The sequence below is a fragment of the Odocoileus virginianus genome, chromosome 3, assembly GCF_023699985.2.
Source record: "Odocoileus virginianus isolate 20LAN1187 ecotype Illinois chromosome 3, Ovbor_1.2, whole genome shotgun sequence".
In the NCBI taxonomy this organism is placed as follows: domain Eukaryota; kingdom Metazoa; phylum Chordata; class Mammalia; order Artiodactyla; family Cervidae; genus Odocoileus; species Odocoileus virginianus.
This window is the reverse complement of record NC_069676.1, coordinates 31,619,840-31,641,597: the sequence shown is the minus strand read 5'-3', so window position 1 is coordinate 31,641,597 and position 21,758 is coordinate 31,619,840. Positions and strand designations below refer to the sequence as shown.

The following is a 21,758-nucleotide window of genomic DNA, read 5'->3' as shown; positions in this document are numbered from 1 at the left end:
AAGCTATATAATTGCATGTATTAAGTCATATAGTTGGATAATAAATTCTATAACTTTTTTCTTTTAGCCATTTCTACCTGCTTCCCAAGGTAGAGCTGAATATGATTCAGAGGAGAGTCTGGAAAGTGATGATGATGATGATGATGATGATGATGATGTTTTAGCTTCAGATTTCCATCTCCAGGAACATTCTAACTCAAATTCATATAGGTATGGAATATTTAATTTTATTTATTTATTTTTTGTTTGTTTTATGTAACTGCATTTTTTTTCCATTTATTTTTATTAGTTGGAGGCTAATTACTTTACAATATTGTAGTGGTTTTTGCCATACATTGACATGAGTCAGCCATGGATTTACATGTATTCCCCATCCTGATCTCCCCTCCCGCCTCCCTCCCCACCCCATCCCTCTGGGTCTTCCCAGTGCAGCAGCCCTGAGCACTTGTCTCATGCATCCAACCTGGGCTGGTGATCTGTTTCACTCTTGATAATATACATGTTTCGATGCTGTTCTCTCAGAACATCACACCCTTGCCTTCTCCCACAGAGTCCAAAAGTCTGTTCTGTACATCTGTGTCTCTTTTTCTGTTTTGCATATAGGGTTATCATTACCATCTTTCTAAATTCCATATATATGCGTTAGTATACTGTATTGGTCTTTATCTTTCTGGCTCACTTCACTCTGTATAATGGGCTCCAGTTTCATCCATCTCATTAGAACTGATTCAAATGAATTCTTTTTAATGGCTGAGTAATATTCCATGGTGTGTATGTACCACAGCTTCCTTATCCATTCATCTGCTGATGGGCATCTAGGTTGCTTCCATGTCCTGGCTATTATAAACAGTGCTGCGATGAACATTGCGGTGCACGTGTCTCTTTCAGATCTGGTTTCCTCTGTGTGTATGTCCAGGAGTGGGATTGTTGGGTCATATGGCAGTTCTATTTCCAGTTTTTTAAGGAATCTCCACACTGTTCTCCATAGTGGCTGTACTAGTTTGCATTCCCACCAACAGTGTAAGAGGGTTCTCTTTTCTCCACACCCTCTCCAGCATTTATTGCTTGTAGACTTTTGGATAGCAGCCATCCTGACTGGAGTGTAATGGTATCTCATTGTGATTTTGATTTGCATTTCTCTGATAATGAGTGATGTTGAGCATCTTTCCATGTATTTGTTAGCCATCTGTATGTCTTCTTTGGAGAAATGTCTGTTTAGTTCTTTGGCCCGTTTTTTGATTGGGTCATTTATCTTTCTGAAATTGAGCTGCAGGAGTTGCTTGTATATTTTTGAGATTAATCAAAGATGCTACAAAAAAAGAAAACTACAGGCCAATATTACTGATGAACATATATGCAAAAATCCTTAACAAAATTCTGGCAAACAGAATCCAAGAACATATTAAAAAAAATCATACATCATGACCAAGTGGGCTTTATCCAAGGAATGCAAGGATTCTTTAATATCCTCAAATCAATCAATGTAATACACCACATTAACAAATTAAAAGATAAAAATCATATGATTATCTCAATAGATGCAGAAAAAGCCTTTGACAAAATTCAACATCCATTTATGATTAAAACTCTCCAGAAAGCAGGAATAGAAGGAACATACCTCAACATAATAAAAGCTATATATGACAAACCCACAGCAAGCATCACCCTCAATGGTGAAAAATTGAAAGCATTTCCCCTAAAATCAGGAACAAGACAAGGGTGCCCACTCTCACCACTACTGTTCAACATAGTTTTGGAAGTGTTGGCCATAGCAATCAGAGCAGAAAAAGAAATAAAAGGAATCCAGATAGGAAAAGAAGAAGTAAAACTCTCCCTGTTTGCAGATGACATGATCCTCTACATAGAAAACCCTAAAGACTCTACCAGAAAATTACTAGAGCTAATCAATGAATATAGTAAAGTGGCAGGATATAAAATTAACACACAGAAATCCCTTGCATTCCTATACACTAACAATGAGAAAACAGAAAGAGAAATTAAGGAAACAATACCATTCACCATTGCAACAAAAAGAATAAAATATTTAGGAGTATATCTACCTAAAGAAATAAAAGACCTATACATAGAAAACTATAAAATACTGATGAAAGAAATCGAAGAGGACACAAATAGATGGAGAAATATACTGTGTTCATGGATTGGAAGAATCAATATTGTGAAAATGAGTATACTACCCAAAGCAATGTATAGATTCAATGCAATCCCTATCAAGCTTCCAACAGTATTCTTCACAGAACTAGAACAAATAGTTTCACAATTTGTATGGAAATACAAAAAACCTCAAATAGCCAAAGCAATCTTGAGAAAGAAGAATGGAACTGGAGGAATCAACCTGCCTGACTTCAGGCTCTACTGCAAAGCCACAGTCCTCAAGACAGTATGGTACTGGGACAAAGACAGAAATATAGATCAGTGGAACAGAATAGAAAGCCCAGAGATAAATCCACATACCTGTGGACGCCTTATCTTCGACAAAGGAGGCAAGGATATACAATGGAAAAAAGACAACCTCTTTAACAAGTGGTGCTGGGAAAACTGGTCAACCACTTGTAAAAGAATGAAACTAGAACACTTTCTAACACCATACACAAAAATAAACTCAAAATGGATTAAAGATCTAAATGTAAGACCAGAAACTATAAAACTCCTGGAGGAGAACATAGGCAAAACACTCTCCTATATAAATCACAGCAGGATCCTCTATGCCCCACCTCCCAGAATATTGGAAGTAAAAGCAAAATTAAACACATGGGACCTAATGAAACTTAAAAGCTTTTGCATAACAAAGGAAACTATAAGCAAGGTGAAAAGACAGCCTTCAGAATGAGAGAAAATAATAACAAACAAAGCAACAGACAAAGGAATATTTAATTTTAATCTTTAAAAAATTTATTTTTTAATTTTGAAAATAATGCATATGAAATTAGTAGGTTAGTGTATTATAATGTGTTATAACCTAGATCTGAATTGTTAAGTTCCCTTCCATAACAGTAATTCCATAGTTAATTTTTGATTGTGTACTTTTGACAATTTAGAGTAATAAAAACCAGTACTCTAAGGAGTAAATTTTTCACTCGGAAAAAAAAGAAGCAAAAATGTCTTCGTTTAATTAAAAAAAAAAAAAGCAAATCTGAAGCAGATCTCTTCCAGCTGAGTCTTCCTTTATGCCATATACAGACACTCATGAGTTTCTGATTTATCCTTCTGTTTTCAAAAATAAGCTTGTGTGTATGTAAAATCTTATTCCTGCTGCTTTCTTACACAGAGGGCAGTAGGTACCGTATTATATGTAATGTTTATAACTTGCTTTTTATTTATTAATACATGCTAAAGTTCTCTTCATATTAACTTTTAGAGATCCTTTTTTGTTCTTTTTTTATGGCTACCCTAAAAGATTCCATGATTCAAAGCTAGTTATTCAGTCATTACTCTCCTGATGGATAATTCGGTTGTGTCTACTCTTTTGCTATTGTAGATAATGCTGACATGAGTTATTGCATGTGCATATTGTTTTGTTTTTGTGGAGGTATATTTTCAAGGTAGATTCCTAGTAGTGAATTATTGGGACAAAGAGTAGTGTAGTCTTCTCAATCCCTAAGTAAATTTTTAACACATTTATTGCTTTATTTATAGTTGGTCATTGATGCGTTTGGCAATGGTGCAGCTGGTGCTCAGCAATTTGAAGACTTTCTATCCTTTCGCAGGTCATGATCTTGCAGGTAATACATACCTTGACGTGAACTAATATTGCCATTGCTTTTGATTTACTGTTTTGTATTTTTTTCACGTAGTGGAGAAAAAGTTTAGTAACTTCCTGCTGGTAGAAGATTGGGTTCTTTTAACCAAAGCAACCATCTATAAATGAGTCTGTCATATTGTTAGTTGCTGTTAGAAAGACAGGGTCCAAGGAAGCAGGGAATGTGAAGCTGATGTGATTAACTGCACCGAGACTGGGTTTATAGCTCTGGCCAAAGAGTTGGGTATTTCCTAGTTGTAGACACAAAGGAGACTAAACAAAACCAAAAATGTAGTAATTAATGGCAGTATACCAGGTAGTTTAGCTGTGATCTGTACTTTTATATGTATATGTGTGTGTGTGTGTGTGTGTGTGTGTGTATATGTATATATATGTATATATATACACATACACATATATATAATACAAGGTAGATGCTAAAATACTAATTTAACCAAAAATTATGGACTATATTGGATTGATGGAGGGGGGGAGTTTATTCTTATATTCCATAGTAGTAAATCAGTAGATCACTTCTAAACTTGAAAAAACTCAAGCATTTGCAGTAAGCATACTATTTAGATTTTTGAAGGTAAAAAGCAGGAACAGCTAAAGACTGAAAGTAGGATCAGGACTTAGGAGTATGGAAATGTAGAATATAAAGTGTTCAGTATTGTATTAAGTATTATTTCACTTTTTTTTTTTACCTTGCGTATTATTTTAATTCTCAAAAGAAGTCTAAGTTATATGCTGTACAGAAATTGGGCTGATACAAAGGTTTAAAGCAACTGATTTTCCTTCCAGACATATTTTTATAATACTCGGGTACATTTTTTTCATATGAAATTAAACTCAGATGCAGTAATTCCTATAGCAGTTATTTAAATCACAAGTCGCAAATGTTATTTCAAGTTCTAGTGATAAAGGTATGATGTAATTTTGACCTAGATTGCCCTTTTTCTGTTATCCTAGGCCACTAATTATGTTGAAATGCTGTACAGATTTACAGCATCCTTCTTTTCAGTCCTCCGGATTTCTGTGCTCACCTCTCTTTCATGTCTCCTCTGCCAATATGTGTATATCTTATTTTAGTCATTTTTAAGACTGAATATAGCATTTTATTGCAGAAGATAAATGTGGGTCAATTTTCTCTTTTTAGAGCTTCCAGTTAGTTCACCACTTTGTCATGCCGTTCTAAAAACTCTTCAGTGCTGGGAACAAGTTCTTCTCCGACGACTTGAAATCCATGGGGGGCCACCTCAAAACTATATTGCCAGTCATACCTCTGAAGAGAGTGTTTCTGCAGGTCCTGCAATTCTCCGCCACAAAGCTTTGCTGGAACCTACAAACACTCCTTTCAAGTAGGTTTTCATATGGATACTATTCTGAGTTTTACTAAGTCAGAATGTTAGTGGTATTTCAAGAAGAAAATGTTTTAGTGCTTCTTACATTTAATTTGCTGTTCTGGGCTCATATCTATGTCTTTGTGTGATGAATATTGTAGTCTGGATGTTAGCAAACATTTCTGACAAAGGTTTATATAGTAAATATTTTAGGCTTTGCTGGCCCTACAGTCCTTGTTGGAGCTGTTCAACCCTGCCATTGGAGAGTGAAAGCAACCATAAACAATAAGTGAATGGGCATAGCTGTGATCCAATAAATATTTTTAAGTTTTATATAGGAGTATGATTGATTAACAATGCTCTGTTAGTTATAGATGTACAGCATAGTAATTCACTTATACCCATACAAGTATCCATTACTTTGTAAAATTGTTTTCTTATTTAGGTTATTACAGAATATTGAGCCATGTGCTATAGCACAGTTCCCTTTGCTATACAGTGGGTCCTTGTTGCTTATCTATTCTAAATATAATGGAGTCAATAAACTTTATTTTTGAATATGAAAGGTAGGCTGGATTTGAACTGTCGGCCAGTGTTTCCTGACACTTACTTCGGAACAGAGCTATTTGGAATAGTTTTTTAGCAAACTTTTTTTACTGTACATGAAGAAATAAAGCATTTGCACCAAAAGATAAATCAGTGCAGTGCTTGCTTCCTTAAGAAAATTACTACAGAAATGTTAACTGAATAAGCAGTGTACTTTGTGGCTTAGTGACATAGTTGATTTCCATTCTTTCACAGGCTCTTCCCCTCATTGCTCATTAGTAACAGAGTTCATGGGCTAGTACATGTTCACAGACAGCACTTTGAGTGGCTTTGTTTCTGGATCCCTTCTAGGAAGCATACCTCTTTTGCTAGATCTTACATTCTTAGGTTAAAGGTCAGCAAACTGCAAACCATGGGGCCAAATCCACACCTCTTTCTGTGTTGTCAATAAAGGTTTATGGTTTATAGCCACACCCTTTCATTTTAGTATTACCTATGGATGCTTTCCCACTTCAGTGGTGAAGTTATGTAGTTGTCGGAGAGAACATATGGCCCACAAAGCCTGAAATATTTACTGTCTCTTCTTTTAAGAAAAATATTACTGATTGCTACCCTAGATGATGTGGTCTGATTCTAGATAACTTCTTATTATAATCATTCATATTGCACCAAGGACATGTAATCAGGTTACTCAGAAGGCTCTGAAGTGCACAGTGATACATTGCTTCTCTGTAGGTCTAAACACCGTCTGGCACTCTCTGTGAAGAGACTTTGGCAGTACTTGGTGAAGCAGGAAGAAACTCAAGAGACCTTTATCAGAAATATATTCACAAAGAAGAGGTGTCTGAATGAGGTCTGTATAAATAAAACTCGTTTGCTGTTTTATTAATGGCTTGTTTTTTTAACTATAAAAAGTAGGTTGTATTTTACAGACTTTTATAAAAATTCATTTTTTATGTCATAAACATGTATGTTAATGCATAGAGAGAGTTGGTATTTTCCTCACTAGTTTAAAGTAGCTAATTCAGATGTAGTTGGGACTTTTTCCCCCCCCAAAAGATACTGTTTAACTTAGAATTCTGTATCTTGTTTTCTGATTTTGAGTTGTCATGACTACCATTTGAGACAAAGGGGAAATTTCCCATCCTTTTCATGTGATAAAGTTTATCTTAGAAATTTCATTGAAGCTGGGTTTTTATACTGAAAACATATCAAATATGTACATTTTCTTTTTATTATATTGATTATACTTAGTACAATTTTATAATCTCAGTTTATAATTATACTGCAATTGGTTGATTGTACCCTAGTATTATAATACAGATTATTTATCTCATTTAGTTCAGTGCTACTCATAAGTCCAATTTGATATGGGGAACTTGTAGTGGAATATAAATTAACATATTGCTTCCTTCTTTGAAATAATTTTTCTATTAAGAAGTATTGTATAAATTAAGCAGTGGGTTTAGTGATGTAGTTAATTGCTTATTTTCTCATGTATCGGTAACAGAGAGTTCAAGATTGGTGGCTGGTTTGTGGATCACACTTTGAGAAGCTGTGAACTAATTTGAAAGCAGGCTTTTCAGTTTTTGAAGTGAGAGGAAAAAAGGAAGACATTTCAGTTGGAAAAATGAGGAAATAGAATGGCTTCTTAAAGACAAGTTAGCAAAAAGCAAGATGACATCTAACCTTATTGGAAAAGGAAAATTACTTATGTCTTGCCTGTCAGTTTAATAACTAATTTGTTCGAGGCGACGGCGTGTGTTGTTATTTACTGTTTGCCTGATTATATAAATATATTTGAATTAGCCAAGTCAGGAAACAAAATACATAGTATTCTTGCTAACTTAGAAGACTTTTGATACATGTCTAGTCAAACAATAGATACAATTAAATATAGCACAAGTTAACATATTTCTTTTTAACCTTTGCTGAGACATATCTTAAATATTTAATATATGTATTACTTTAAAACAGTTGAAGAAAATATTTGGATAAATAAAATTGAAAGTTGTGCTATATAAGAGTGTCGGAGTAATTAGAATGTGTTTACTGGTAAGGTAATGTTTCTTATTTTAAATGTACCTTTGACTAAAATAATATATTGCAAGGTAAAGCTTCCTGGTAATGATATACAAAGCACTGCTGCATCCTGAATAAAAAGTATGTTTTACTATGTTTGTTATTACTACTTTGATTTCTTTGATGCACCTTGTAATATGAACATGCAAATTTAGCATAGTAATTTCAAGTACAAAATTATTTTTTTAAAAACCATTGCCATATTTGATAAATATAGTTGTGAAAGTAAAAACATTTCTCCACTACTGATATATTTAGTGCATTTGGGAAATGAAATCATTCTCAAAACAAAAAACTAGTTTACTACTAGATTGTCTAGTTGAATCAGGAAATAGAATCATTAAGGGAATAGAGCATAACTAAGCCAGAATGCATAAGGAATGGTAATGACAAATGAATATAGATGTACCTGTTAAATTCATCTGCTGTTTTATTCTTAGCTTTCTTAGGAGTTTCATAATATCTTAAGAAAATTTTAGTTATTTTTGTATCATAATTATTTTATAAAAATCATGAATATGGATGCTAGACTATAAAAGATTTTAGTTATTTAGCTAAATATTTTCTCTGGTTTTAGTTTTTATAATCTCTAAAATAAATATAATACACTTTTCAGTATTTGATTAGCAGATTTAACTTACTTAAAACCTAGCATGATTAATGGCAGTTATGAGAAATTTATTGTTACTGCTTTATTGTTTTTTTCTAAACAGTGATAATTACATTTTCATGAAGGAAATATGAGAAGAAAAATTTTACCTAGTAAAATATATATTAAATGGAATTAAATAAAATATTAACTTTATAGAGTTGGTACAAAATTATTTAATCTTTACTGGAAAGTTGACTGGCTTCATATAGTATTTTCAAAATTACCTTCCATCTCTCTGTTTTATAAAATGATGATTATACTTAAATGGTTGAGCCCAAGTCTCCGTGACTTCTCAGATGGTTAGAAAATAGATACATGACAGGCCCTGTATTTACAGTAGAAGTTGGAGAGTATTCTGAGGGTGCTGCTGTTTCTTTATTCCTATATGTGTTTGGAGATGAAATTTCCTTCATCTGACATGAAAGTTCTGGTGTATCCTCAGATCTTTTCTTTTCCTATATAATATATATTGCTGGCACATACGTTTTAAAAAGAGAAGTCCTTCACTGTTTGTACTTATTTAAAAGTAAAATACAAATATAGATAGCTGCAAATAGACTATATCATAATCAGTCCCAACCCCCAAAAAATGCTTGACAGCTGTCATCTTGATCCTCAGTTTCTTTTTTTGTTTTGTTTCATTTTCTAAGAACTTAAGGTCCTGAACCATCTCCTTCTTTAACAAGTGCTAATATCCTCTTTAAATATGTGGTTCCAAGCATTTTATTGACTATTTCTGGCTAAGTCAATAGAAGGAGTTAGAAATCTTGAAATCAAAGTTTCTGATGAGGAGATTTTCCTTGAGGAATGAGATATCATAATGGAGACAAGACTTAATAGTGTGTAAGAGAACAGTTTGACTTCAATTTTCATTTGATAATGCTCTGGCACTAGTAGCTCTGAAATTTGTAGTGTAAAGTACTCTGGACTTAATCTTGCTTTAGTGTCAACATTTCAAATGAGTGAAGTGAGTAAAAATTTCTTAGGAAATAGAATAAAATTTATAGTGATTGTTTCTCCAACCCCCAATCATGCCTCTCCACACATACTTCGTTTAAAGTGTGAGATTTTAAAAGAGAGTTCAGTATTGTTTTATAGTAAATTTGGTTAAAAATAAAAAGAAATATCCCCAGTATTTTACATGTTACATCTCATCTTTACTCTTTGTCATATGATTATTCTTTCTTGATGAAGTCATTAGAGGACAACTGTGAAACCATCAAAAATTCTATGATGGAGGAGCCAAACATCAATAAGGTACAAAATATCATTCAACTGAAATTAGAAATTGCATTCTTTAATGAGAAAAACAAAGTGTTTGCATTTTAGTTCTGGACTGGACTTTGTTTCCAATGCAATTAAATTGTTGCATTACTTTTTAAAGTAATTAATTACTCAAATTACTTTTTTTTAACAGGTTAAAAATTATAACCATAAGAAAATGTTCTGTTTTGTTTTTAAGAGAATGCAATTTTAAACAGAGTTGAATGTATCCTGTTTTGGCTACAAATTTATGAGTAAATAAAACTAAAGTTCTCAATAAAACATAATTATAGCAGGTATTATAGAATTATAGTAGTATTGTTCTATTTCTCCAAGTATCACTTTTGAAGTTAAAATTCTCTTCTGTGATTGTGATTACTTAAAATATATAAAATAATATTATGTAGCATTTATTTTGGCTCAGATGGTAAAGACTCCGGCTGCAGTGCAGGAGACCCAGGTTCAATCCCTGGGTTGGAAAGATCCACTGGAGAAGGGAATGGCAATATTCCACTTCAGTATTCTTGCCTGCAGAATTCCATGGACATAGGAGCCTGGCGGGCTGCAGTCCATGGGGTCACAAGGAGTTGAACACTGCTGAGTAACTAACATACACACAGCATTTATTTTACTAGTACCAGTAGCATATAGCACATTGCCTTATGCATAGTAGGTACTCAAGGTACTTGAGAACAAGAGCAGATAGGGTGAGACTTTGTACAATCATAAAATAACTCCCAGGTGTTTTTAATGATTACCAGGCAAAGAATATTGAATAACTGTGTGTGTGATAGAATTCACCAGGGAAATTATCTGGGCCTGGAGTTTTTAAATCTACAGCTTCTGTTTTTTAACAGATACAGGGTAGTTCAAGCTATCTATTTCTTCTTGAGTGAACTTTCTTAGTCCATACGTTTTAAAAAATTTTTGTGCTTCATTTCAGTTGTGAAATTTATTGGTTAAAGTTATTAATAGTTTTCCCATATCTTTTTAATACACAGTAGAATCTGTGGTGATATTATCTCTCATTTCTCTGCTATAATCTTGAAAACAAAATTATTTCTTAATATTTATATTCCCTAATTCTTTGAGTATTGATGTCATTTTATATTCATCCAGTTGCTTCCATTTCCTTCTGTTATGCCTTTGATTTTTTTTAGAGCTCATCTTCATGTTTGTTTTATTAAATCATTAGGGTAGTGCTGAAGTACTGTGGGCATACAGCTTTATATTGCAGGTTGTAGTAATTGAAAACCACTAATGAGAACTTTCCATAGATCTGTTGTGTGACACTGAGGTCATTCCACTCTTGAAGTCTCATTTACTAAGGCTTCAACTTGTAAAAATGAGAGTTGATAGTTTTAAACATGCTGCTGCTTTAATTGAAATAGCAGTAGAGTCCTGGATTTAGTCTGTTAGAGGTTTTCCTTCTTCTCCAATTCCTACAGAAAGCCTTGTGGAACCCAAATACTATTCAGATCAGTTTCTGCATAAAATTTCTTTTTTAAAAAAATTGTGATAAAATATGTGTATAACATTTACCATTTTAATTGTTTTCAGTATACAGTTCAGTGACATTAAGTACACTAAATATGGTAGTGCAATCATCATGACATCCATCCCTAGAACTTCTTCATTTTCCTAAAATGAAGCTCTTTACCTGTTAAACAGTGCTCCAGCCCCAGGATTTTACTACCCTCAGTACCCATTATACTTGGAATCATAGAATATTTGTCCTTTTGTGACTGGCTTATTTCATTTAGTCTAACATCTTCAAGGTTCATCCATGTCGCAGCATATATCAGAACTTTGTTTCTTTTCAAGGTTAATAATATCCTATTGTGTATATATAGCATATTCTGTTCATCTGTTCATCTGTTAATGAGCATTTGGGTTGTATCCCATCTTTTGGCTATTCTGGGTAGTACTGCTGTGAGCATTGGTATGCAAAGATCTCTTCCAGTCTCTGCTTTCATTTCTTTGTGTGGATACTGAGGAGTGGAATTGCTGGATCATATGGTAATTCTTTGGTTAACTTTTTTATCTGCATAATCTCATAAAATCTCTTTTAGCACTAATACTTGGATTTCCCCCTCATATATCCAGCCCAATCACATTTTATAAGCATGACTTGAAACCTTATTTAAGAAGACCTTTAAGATCATATTCATTGTGATTTTTTTACTCTGATTTTATGTTGTATGACTTTTAATGTTTGTAGCACACACGAGTTCCATATTTTTATTTGCTAGTATCATGTCCCTGGTAGCTTGGACGGTAAAGTGTCTGCCTACAATGCAGGAGACCCAGGTTCGATCCCTGGGTCGGAAAAATCCCCTGGAGAAAGAAATGGCAACCCACTTCAGTATTCATGCCTGGAAAATCCCATGGACAGAGGAGCCTGGTAGGCTACAGTCCACGGGGTCGCAAAGAGTTGGACACGACTGAGTGACTTCTCTTCTCTTCACTTCACTTCATGTCATGTCCCCACTTCCTTCCTTTCCCAGCTTTGATTCCATGAGCCCTCACCATCTGAGCCACCAGGGAAGCTCTCTCATTATGATCAATCCCTTGCAGACCTCCTCAACCTTTTTGCCCTTTTCTCTCTACACTGTACTTGCCTTCAAAATTCCCAAACCTGTTTAAACCTAGCTCTCAATCTACTCTATGTCTGCACCCAAGTAGCTGAACATGGATGAAGTAAAAGCACAAACCATGGGGACTTGCCTTATTTAAAATTTATAGTCACAAATCTCAAATTAAACTATCCTACCATAATTTTTTCTTCACTCTCTTTTCATTGTCCCTACTTTTTCCCTTTTATCTCAGCTTTCCAGTATTTCTTTACTACTTTCCATGGATGACTTCGTTTTTCTGTCAAAATAAGTACAGTCAGCAGAGATTTAGCCCATCATATTGTCCCATCACCAGATCTCACTTCTGTTCTATATGCAGATATTTTGTTCCACCTTCTCTCATAATAGATGATCTGATACTGTTTTATCCAAAGCCAAATCTTCCACTTGTGCACTGATTCTGTCTGCTCTTACCTCCCCAAGAACTTTGCTTCGGTATTCATTCCTCATCTCACCACCATGATAAATTTTTACCTAAGTTATTCTCAACATAAGTAAATATATTTTATTGTCTTTAATATGAAAACCAAAAAAAAATCTATCTTTGAGTCTATCACCTTATTTCTCTAAGCCTTTATCTAGGAAAATTCATTTATAGAGTTGCCTGTAAAGTCATTCAAGAATGAAACTTAAAGAGTAATATTGCAGGTGCCATGTAGGAACTACCCAGTTTCAGAAATAAAACATTATCCACTCAGTTGAATGCCCCTATGAACATCCCCCAGTGGACTTCCTTCCCTGTTCACCATATGCCACGTGTTCCTCTACCCTAGTTAGGTGTTATCTTTAGCCTGCTCCACTGTGATTGTCCTAGTGTGTGACTACGCTGATGGCAGTAGTCAATTCTCTGTCTTTATAAAATTCAACTTTTTAGTATCCTTTGGTAGTGTTAATCTCAGCTACTTTTTTGAAACTCTTGGTTCCCATAATGTCATCTTTGATTACCAAGTAGTCATAGTTTGAGAATGTTTCCTGTTCTGTCAGTGTATTCACTGTCAGTATTTCTCTTTCCCAGTGCTATTTCCCAGTCCTGAAATGCCCAGTCTATTTTTCATACCTTTGAGATGTGGAATATTGAAGGACTTCTCTAACCTTCTCTCTTCCTATCTTTACTTTTTCTTTGGCTTATCTGATAGCTTAAATATCATCCATTGGCTGATAATCTTAATTATTCCTAATATTTAGGAATAATGAGTAGGAATACTTAGGAATTACTGATAACTATTATCAGTAATTATGATAATAATTATTGATAATTCCTAAGTATTCCTACTCATTTCATGAATTCCAGACTTGCATATATAACCTAATAGTTGCCTCCCCCTGAATGTCAAAACACAGAATTTTCTGTCTCCCCCTAATTCCAGCCTAAACCCACTCTTTCCTTCACTTTCAACCAGTATCCTTTATTGAGACAGATCTGAAAACGAGGAGTCATCCTTGCTTCCTCTAATACTCATACTGCAGTTTCAGCCCATTGAGAAAATTTATCTTAATTCTAACCACTTAATCACTACCACTATTCTACTACCCTAAACAAATCCACACTGCCTCTCACTTCAGCTATTGTAGTAGCCTCTTAACTCATTTCCTAGCAGCCAATCTCTTACCCTTTGTGTTTTGCCCTACAACATCCAGAATTACCAAAACCTTCCAGTGTTTTTCTAGCTTTAAAGTGAAAACTGGATTCTTTATTATGGCTTTTAAGGCTCTGTACAAACCAAACCTGCTGCTTCTCCAAACTCATCTCCTACAACTTGTGATTGTTCTCAAAATTAAATATGCATAAACTCTTAATGCTAAACACCATTTCCCCTATTCCACTCCACCCCCTGTAGTTGATTCTCATGCAGGTCATCTTGGGACCACACTACTGAGAAACAATATTTTGGTAAATCTAGATAATGAGAGGACAGGAATGTATTTCCATACCAAAGAAGCTTTTTTTGAACTTCTTGCTTTTCTCTCCATGACAGTGAAGTTTGAAGACTGTTCTGCTGGTGACAGTACCCACCCATCCACTCCTTACCAGCAAATAGCATATTGCTCTATTCCATGGAAATACTATTTGTCTTTATATGTAATTTCTTAAAAAGCCCAATAGTAAACACTTAGTATACTTTGCATACCAGGCAAATAGGTAGTTAATTTGGAATTTTAGTCATGGAATTACAAAATTTGACTTAGACATTGTTACTGGATGATGGGCCTCAGACAGGTAAGACTTTATTTAGAAAAGAAGTTGACCTTCAGATCAACCAAAATGTTTGTATGAGCAGTGAAGTTTATATTTGTTAGCCAGTTGCATTTAAGGTTATATTTGACATTTTTCAATCCAGTGACTGTGAATTTTGATTGCATATAGTTATTTTGGTTTAATTATAAGTCTCTTTCAACTTTGTAAATGAACTGTCATCTTAGTTGCCATTTTTAAAAATACTGCTAACCCTACTCAGTTCTGTGGTCAAACAGTGGATGGGGATTGGTGATATTTTATTTAAATTTTCCAGGAATTAAATTTGTTTTCTAATTTCAAATTAATAACTTCTGTACTTCACAATGAGTTATAAAACATTTTATAGTAATTCATTTTAAAGATTGAAGATTAGGGAGAATAAAATGAATCATAGTGCAATAAGTAACATCTCCAACTCTTAACAATTGCCTCTTCATTTTACCTCTGATTATTTTAGTAAATTTTAATTTTATACAATACTCTCTTCTAAGTTGAAAGATGTATTTGCCTTCTGTGGTATAAGCAAAAGGTCAAATACGTTTCCCTCATCTAACGTATATTGGATTATGGTCTATTCAGCTATTAAAATGATTACTAACTTGGGTAAATTATTATGCCTTTCAGGGTTTCAGGTTTATTTTATAACTAGAAAGTTATTTTAGGACAGAGTCAGTAAAATATATTCAGCTGGCTGTGTCCTGCCTGTTCTTCTGTAGATCATGAGCTAAGAATGGTTTTTATATTTTTGAAAGGTTTTTTAAAAAAAGAATATGCAGCATGACTCTATTGGTCTGCAAAACCTCAAATATTTATCCTCTGGCTTTTTTATACTTCTAAAATATTATCAAAGGATTATAAACTTAAGAAGTGTGGTAAATTTATTTTATTTTAATAATTAGAATGTCTTAAATTATCTTATTGCACCTTAAGAATATAAGTGGTTACTGGAGTTGTTTATCAATTATGTTTCTATATGTGAAAAAGCAAACTTGTAAAGATGTCATTTCCCCTTGCCAAATTTTGTTTCAGAAATAATTAGCATGTAAATTAGTACCTTTAGATTTGAATTCTCTAAAAAGCTTCTTAATTTGTGCAAGTATTACATGAAAGACCGGCGTATTTCTTTTTCATATTACTAAAATTGTATCTTTTTTCCCTCCATGTAGATAGAAGCAGATTTGGGATATCCTGGAGGTAAAGCAAGAATTATTCATAAGGAATCTGATATCATTACTGCCTTTGCTGTTAATAAAGTAAGTACATTGACTTTTTTAAAAATTAAGTATTCATAGTTAGAGAATGTCTCCTATTCTGTCAGTTTATCTAGTAGCATTGTTTCCCTTTCTCAAAGCTATTTTTCTAGTCCCTAAATTGCAACCTGAGTAAATTTTTATTATGTAAGATTATATTGCTTGATAATTTATTTGACTTTGGATATATAGCAGATAAAATGCTTTATTACTAAACAGAGGGAAGTCTCAAGTATTTACACATGCAGTTGCCTTGAGAATTGTTGTATCTTATTTTTATTTTTTGGCCATGCAGCAGGGCATGTGGAATCTTAGTTCCCTATTTAGGGATCGAACTCACACCCTCTGCAGTGGAAACATGGATTCTTAACCACTGGACCACCAGGTTAAGTCCCCTGCCTTTACAATTTATACAACACATCCAATTAATCCAAAGAAAATGTTTTCTGTCTTTCTTATATGAATATGTTGAATGTGATTCTTAGATCAAAATTAAGCTTAAATGTGACTCACAGAAAGTCTTCCTCTTTAGCTTTCAGCTATAATAGCTACCCAACTAGAGTGTTTGCTTTGTATCCCTTATCCTTCTACACAGCATCCTCCATAGAGATGTCTATAAGCTACTTATAGAAGAGGTAGCCTTAGGTACAGTGGTCCATGGTTGAAATTTGTCTTAGCCTTTTCCCCTCCTATCTCGCCTAACTGCATTACTAAAAAATGTATAAAAGCTTCTAGTTACTCATTTCCTTTTACTACCATTAGCATAAAGGAGATATATATCTAGATATGTGTGTGTATATGTATCAGTTCAGTTCAGTCACTCAGTCCTGTCTGACTCTGTGTGACCCCATGGACTGCAGCACTCCAGGCCTCCATGGCCAATCACCAACTCCGGGAGTTTACTCAAAGTCAGGTCCATTGAGTCGGTGATGCCATCCAACCATCTCATCCTCTGTCGTCCTCTTCTCCTGCCTTCGATACATAAATATATATATATATATATACACACACACACTTTTTCATGTATTCATAACTTCAAAATATTATTTAGATCAGATCCTATGGCATTACCCATTCAATAATCATTCACCAATTGGTTCTTCATCGTCCTATGCTTGTCTGTCTTTTCTTTAATTTTATCTAGATAGTTCCTTTGTCATTCTTTCCTCATCTTTGCCTGGGTTCCTTGTCTCATTTCCTCCTAGACTCTCCTGATCAATGACTAGTTCTGTTCATAGCAGGCAAGTTGGAATTAGCCCCTTAGCCAGGCAGTTCTCATGATGTGCTATTTAAATAATATGATATATACATGTGAAATACAAATATAAAATTATTATCTATACACAACTAATACCTTCTTTCTACTGAAGAAAATAAGATTTTAATATTTTGTGTTATAAAACAGACTAGCTTTTTTCTCTTACTTGAATTTATGTAACTAGTTGGTCATCCTCATAATAGTAATACAGAGTCTTCTGTTGACTCTGTAAGGGTGTACTTGTTTAATTTTTATTTCTCCAGTTATTTTGTTAAATTTTTACATCTTTGCTAAATTTGTAGCTAAGAAATAATGTCTTGCTTTAAATTGCAATAATTAAAAATGCTGATAAGATTGAACTTTTCCTCATTTGTGTAGTTGTGGATTATCTGTGTCAAGCACTGTGAAGGATCTGAGATACTCCACTGCATTTAGTCTAACAACTTAGCTTTCACAGTTTAATGGATACTGTTATAAGACAGAAGACTCCAGGACCAGAGACAAAGTATAGTTTATTACTAACAACAAAAGCAAAAGTTAGAACATCAGCGTTTTAGCTCTGGTTCCCTAAGGTGCAATTCCCACAGTGACAGCAAGAGGGCCAGATGATACCCAAACAAAGTGTGTTGCATTACAGGCAGAGAACAGTGAGTTCAGGGAACCCAAATCTTTTCTAATGGACAGTATGCATATCTGCCTTTTGATCTGGAGGGAGAGACTGTAGCTATATAGGCATCCTGATAATAATACTGTGAAACAAAGACAGTCATTGACTAACTCACAAGACACACAGAAGTAGAGAGTCACATGGAGAATTACCTTCCGGCAGTGTAGTTAATTTCCTTTTTTCCACGTATCTCTGGAGTCTCAATTTTTTTCAGTCTCAGTTTGTATTAGAATTTTGCATAATTGAAATACTAGTCCTGTTTTCTCTTTGCTATCAATAATCTTCCTTTTTTTCTTTAAAGATACACTTTTAAAATTTGTAGATGTTGAAAGTTTTGTCATTTAATCTGACCAGCTTTTCACTGATAATTTTTTTCTGAAATACTTATTTCATCACCTTTTCTTGGTGACCCCTTCCCAAATTCTGTTTGTCTTGCCTAAGATTGAAAGGCTTTAGGAAAAAGCAATACCATCTTATTTGAATAATTCACCATTATTTCTTCAGTTTGAAGTTCTTATCTCCCTTACCTTTGTTTACCTTCCAGGGCGCCTATATTTTAAAATATCTCACTTCACATTTCTGAATGGTGCAGATTTTAGGGATATAGTACCATTCTAGTAGACTAGAGAGACAGTGCTACTGGCAGAAGAAGTGAAGTGGCACTTGCATTTCCATTTGTAGCTGGCCTTCTATGAATGCTGTGAAATTCTCAAAATATAAACATATCTCCAAACTCATCCTGATGGTTATCTCACTCAAAGTTTAATTATTATAATATTTATTTGTGAAAATAATATTCATTCTATACCTAAAGTTATCATTTCTAGAGGCTGTTTTTGTATTCTCCATTTTCAAAAGTAGCCCATATACACATTATGCTCTTTTTATTTAAAAATTATTATATGATTTATTTTTCAGGCGAATAGAAATTGCATAGCAATTGCTTCGAGCCATGATGTGCAAGAACTAGATGTTTCTGGAATTCTGGCTACACAGATCTATACTTGGGTAGATGATGATGTAGAAATGGAAACCAAAGGGTACCCTTTTACTTTGTTTTTAAATGGTGATGTTGCAGTATGAATGATGATATGCACAGAACTATACCTTTCAATTTATTTTTTTAAAGGAATATTCCTAGATTGTAAGCAAAATGAAAGTTGATCTGCTAAAGAATAAAGAAGTGGGATGGCTGGAACTTTAAAAAAGTGGGTTGAGGGTTGGAAGGGAATAAGAGAGGGATCTGAAATTGTTCATGCATGTAATTATTGGCTGTGAGTTAGGAGTTGAGCTGAAGAAAATTAATTTTAAAGAGAAATGCAGAGTCATATGTTAGAGCTTTCAGGTATAACAAGAAATGAAGACCTGATGGGTTGATTCATTCTGGCTAACATTCCTTTGTAGATCAGAAGATTTCTTGGTTATACATGCTCGTGATGATTTAACAGCTGTGCAAGGTACCACCCCATATACACATAGCAATCCCGGCACTCCGATTAACATGCCGTGGCTTGGTAGTACACAGACTGGCAGAGGAGCTTCTGTGGTATGTAAAGTTAAAAGTGTTTGTGTATAAATGTCTGCTTTTTCCCTCTAAGTTAATAAGATAAAGGATGATGTACATGTTTTTTAAAATTTTTACTTTTTTTAGTAAGTCATACTTTTTGGAAATTCTAATTTTTTGTTTAAAGAATAATAGGTTTTCATTTGATAACAAAAATTATTTTAAATAAATGGAAATACAAAGAGCTGTATTTTAAGTAATAATTATTTGAAACTTACTGTTCCAAATTAGGCCTCAGCAAACTACATCCTGTGGGTCAGATCTGCCTACCACCTGTTTTTGTGTCAAGAACATGCTAAGAATTTATATTTTTAAGCCATTAAAAAAAATAAAAATGAGTATGGTATTTTGTGACACGTGAAAATTAAATGGAATTTAGATTTTATTGTGTATAAATAAAGTTTTACTAGAACATAGCCACACATTTTTTTAGCATTTTGTTTATGGATGCTTTCACATTACAATGGTAAGATTGAGTATCTGAGACAGAGACTATATGCCCATAAAGTACCAAACATTTATTTATCTAGTTCTTTTCAAAAAAGATTTGCCAACCCCTAGTCTAGATAATATTTTAAAATGGTTATCAACTAACAACTCTTAGTTGATGCTGAGACAAATATATTTTTCTTTTCATGAAAAAATAAAAATGATACAAATTTTTTAAAAATTTAAGCAAAATATAATATGCAGATGAACTGAAAAAGTATTTTTCTGTAGTAATGGAGGATTTTCTTGAGCCCTGATTACCTAGGATATGATCCATAGCTGTATCTACATGAGATTCTTTGTTGACACTTAGGATATAGAAGTCAATACACAGAACCAAAGAAACCTAGCAACAGCAATTTTTCAGTGACTTGCTAGGTGGTAGGTGTTTTTTTTTTCCCACAGTTCCTTAAGTCCTGTAGAATTCTGCCTTTGCCCCCCCCAATTTTTTTACTAATTAGCGAGGATAATTATTTAAATAAAGCTTGATTATCTTTACTAATACCTGATAATATTTTATACTTAATGCAGTTCCTTTACCAATCATATAACCTTATTATTTTTTGAAATATCTGTTGTAGCTGTTACATTACTCCACTTAACCGTTCTTTAGATGAAGCTTGAGATCAAGAAAGGTCAAGGAATTTAACTCAGGTCACTGTCTCCAATTTGTGGTAGAGCTTCTGTTAAAGCCCTTCATTCCTCTTCACTCATTGATTTCATGGAGGACCAAAGTATTGAAGAATTTGAAAAACAGTCTAGTGATTATTCAAAAGAAAAGACTTGGTCATTAATAGTTAATTTTTTCCAGTGTACAGAAACATTAAAATCCATTTGTAAAACTTAACGATGTTATCTTTTAAAGGAGAACTTAGAATATGCAAAATATATTAAAAGAAATAATAAGCATTTTTTCCAGCTCTATTTTCAGAGAATATAATACAGTTCTTCCTGTAACAGTTTTCTTTCTGGTCTCTGCTTCTCCAACTGCTCCATCTGTCTGTTACACAGCAGGCAGAGTTTCTCTTTTTTAAAACATCATTCAGGTTATCACTTCCATGCGTAAAACTAAGCTTTCCCAGTATTGCTTTAAAACAAGTCCTTCACATGGCCTCTAAGGCTCCGTGTGACTTAAACTCAGCCAGCCTCCGCAGCAGCATCTCCCTTTTTCCCCACTGGATTCTCTTTGCTCTCTCTAGTTGCAGTGACCTTTCTACCACTTGAACACATCAGGCTTAGAGTGTCTGCCTTGTTTTCTACTTACAATACTTTCTGTTTACCATTCAGATCTCAACTCAGATTCCCAGAGATTTCTCTTGTTTCCCTAGCAAAGGTATCTGCTCCTCCCTCCTCTACTCCCAGTTACCCTGTTTTCTCATTTGGTTGTCATATTATCCCATTTTATCATCTTTATAGCTTTTATCAATTTATAAATTATCTATTTATTATTATTTGGTTGTATTTTTTTATACCCTTCTGAATGTAAGCTCTTTGAGAGTTTTTTCTGTACCTGCTTTATACACACTAGTGATCTCTAAGTAGAATGTGCTTAACATTTAGTTGATGCTCAGAAGATATTTGCTTATTCTCCAGAGCATTTTTATATGGAAATTTACCTTTGTCATTCCTCTTAGGACTGAATTTTCTTCCTATTTAAATGTTATAACATCTTTTTAAAAAGTTGGTATCATTGTGGTTTGTAAACAGAAGTATTGGGATTACCCCACTCCATCTTCAGGAAAAAGACCAATATAATAAGGTGGTTCCTTTTATATAGATCTTATAAAATAATCAGTGATTTCTTCACCTTGTACTAGTCTACATATGCTTTCAGAAACTTAACTCTTTGTATTTTTTATTCATGATTTTCTTTTCTTTGATACTGTTACTAGAAAAAAATAATTAAAAGAAAAATCAAGAATCTTTAGGCTTTTTTTCTTAATTGAGACTAGAGATTTAAACATAATGTTTATTAAACAGAAATAACATTCAGAAGGCTTTCGGTTTTTGTGGGT

At 33.7% G+C, this 21,758-nt stretch overlaps 1 protein-coding gene across 6 annotated transcripts in view; it reads left to right on the top strand.

Annotated features, from left to right (window-relative positions):
• Nucleotides 1–21,758, top strand: part of DMXL1 (Dmx like 1) — a 125,010-nt gene that overhangs the window by 77,660 nt on the left and 25,592 nt on the right. For 4 of the 6 annotated variants that reach the window (XM_070465131.1, XM_070465130.1, XM_070465135.1 and 1 more), the window contains exons 30-37: nt 68–210; nt 3,655–3,740; nt 4,917–5,118; nt 6,382–6,499; nt 9,575–9,637; nt 15,682–15,768; nt 18,609–18,730; nt 19,095–19,236. In XM_070465131.1, coding sequence (XP_070321232.1) covers nt 68–210; nt 3,655–3,740; nt 4,917–5,118; nt 6,382–6,499; nt 9,575–9,637; nt 15,682–15,768; nt 18,609–18,730; nt 19,095–19,236 — 963 coding nt within the window. The remainder of the gene's footprint in view (nt 1–67; nt 211–3,654; nt 3,741–4,916; nt 5,119–6,381; nt 6,500–9,574; nt 9,638–15,681; nt 15,769–18,608; nt 18,731–19,094; nt 19,237–21,758) is intronic. The other 2 variants (XM_070465133.1, XM_070465132.1) reach the window with 1 other exon arrangement.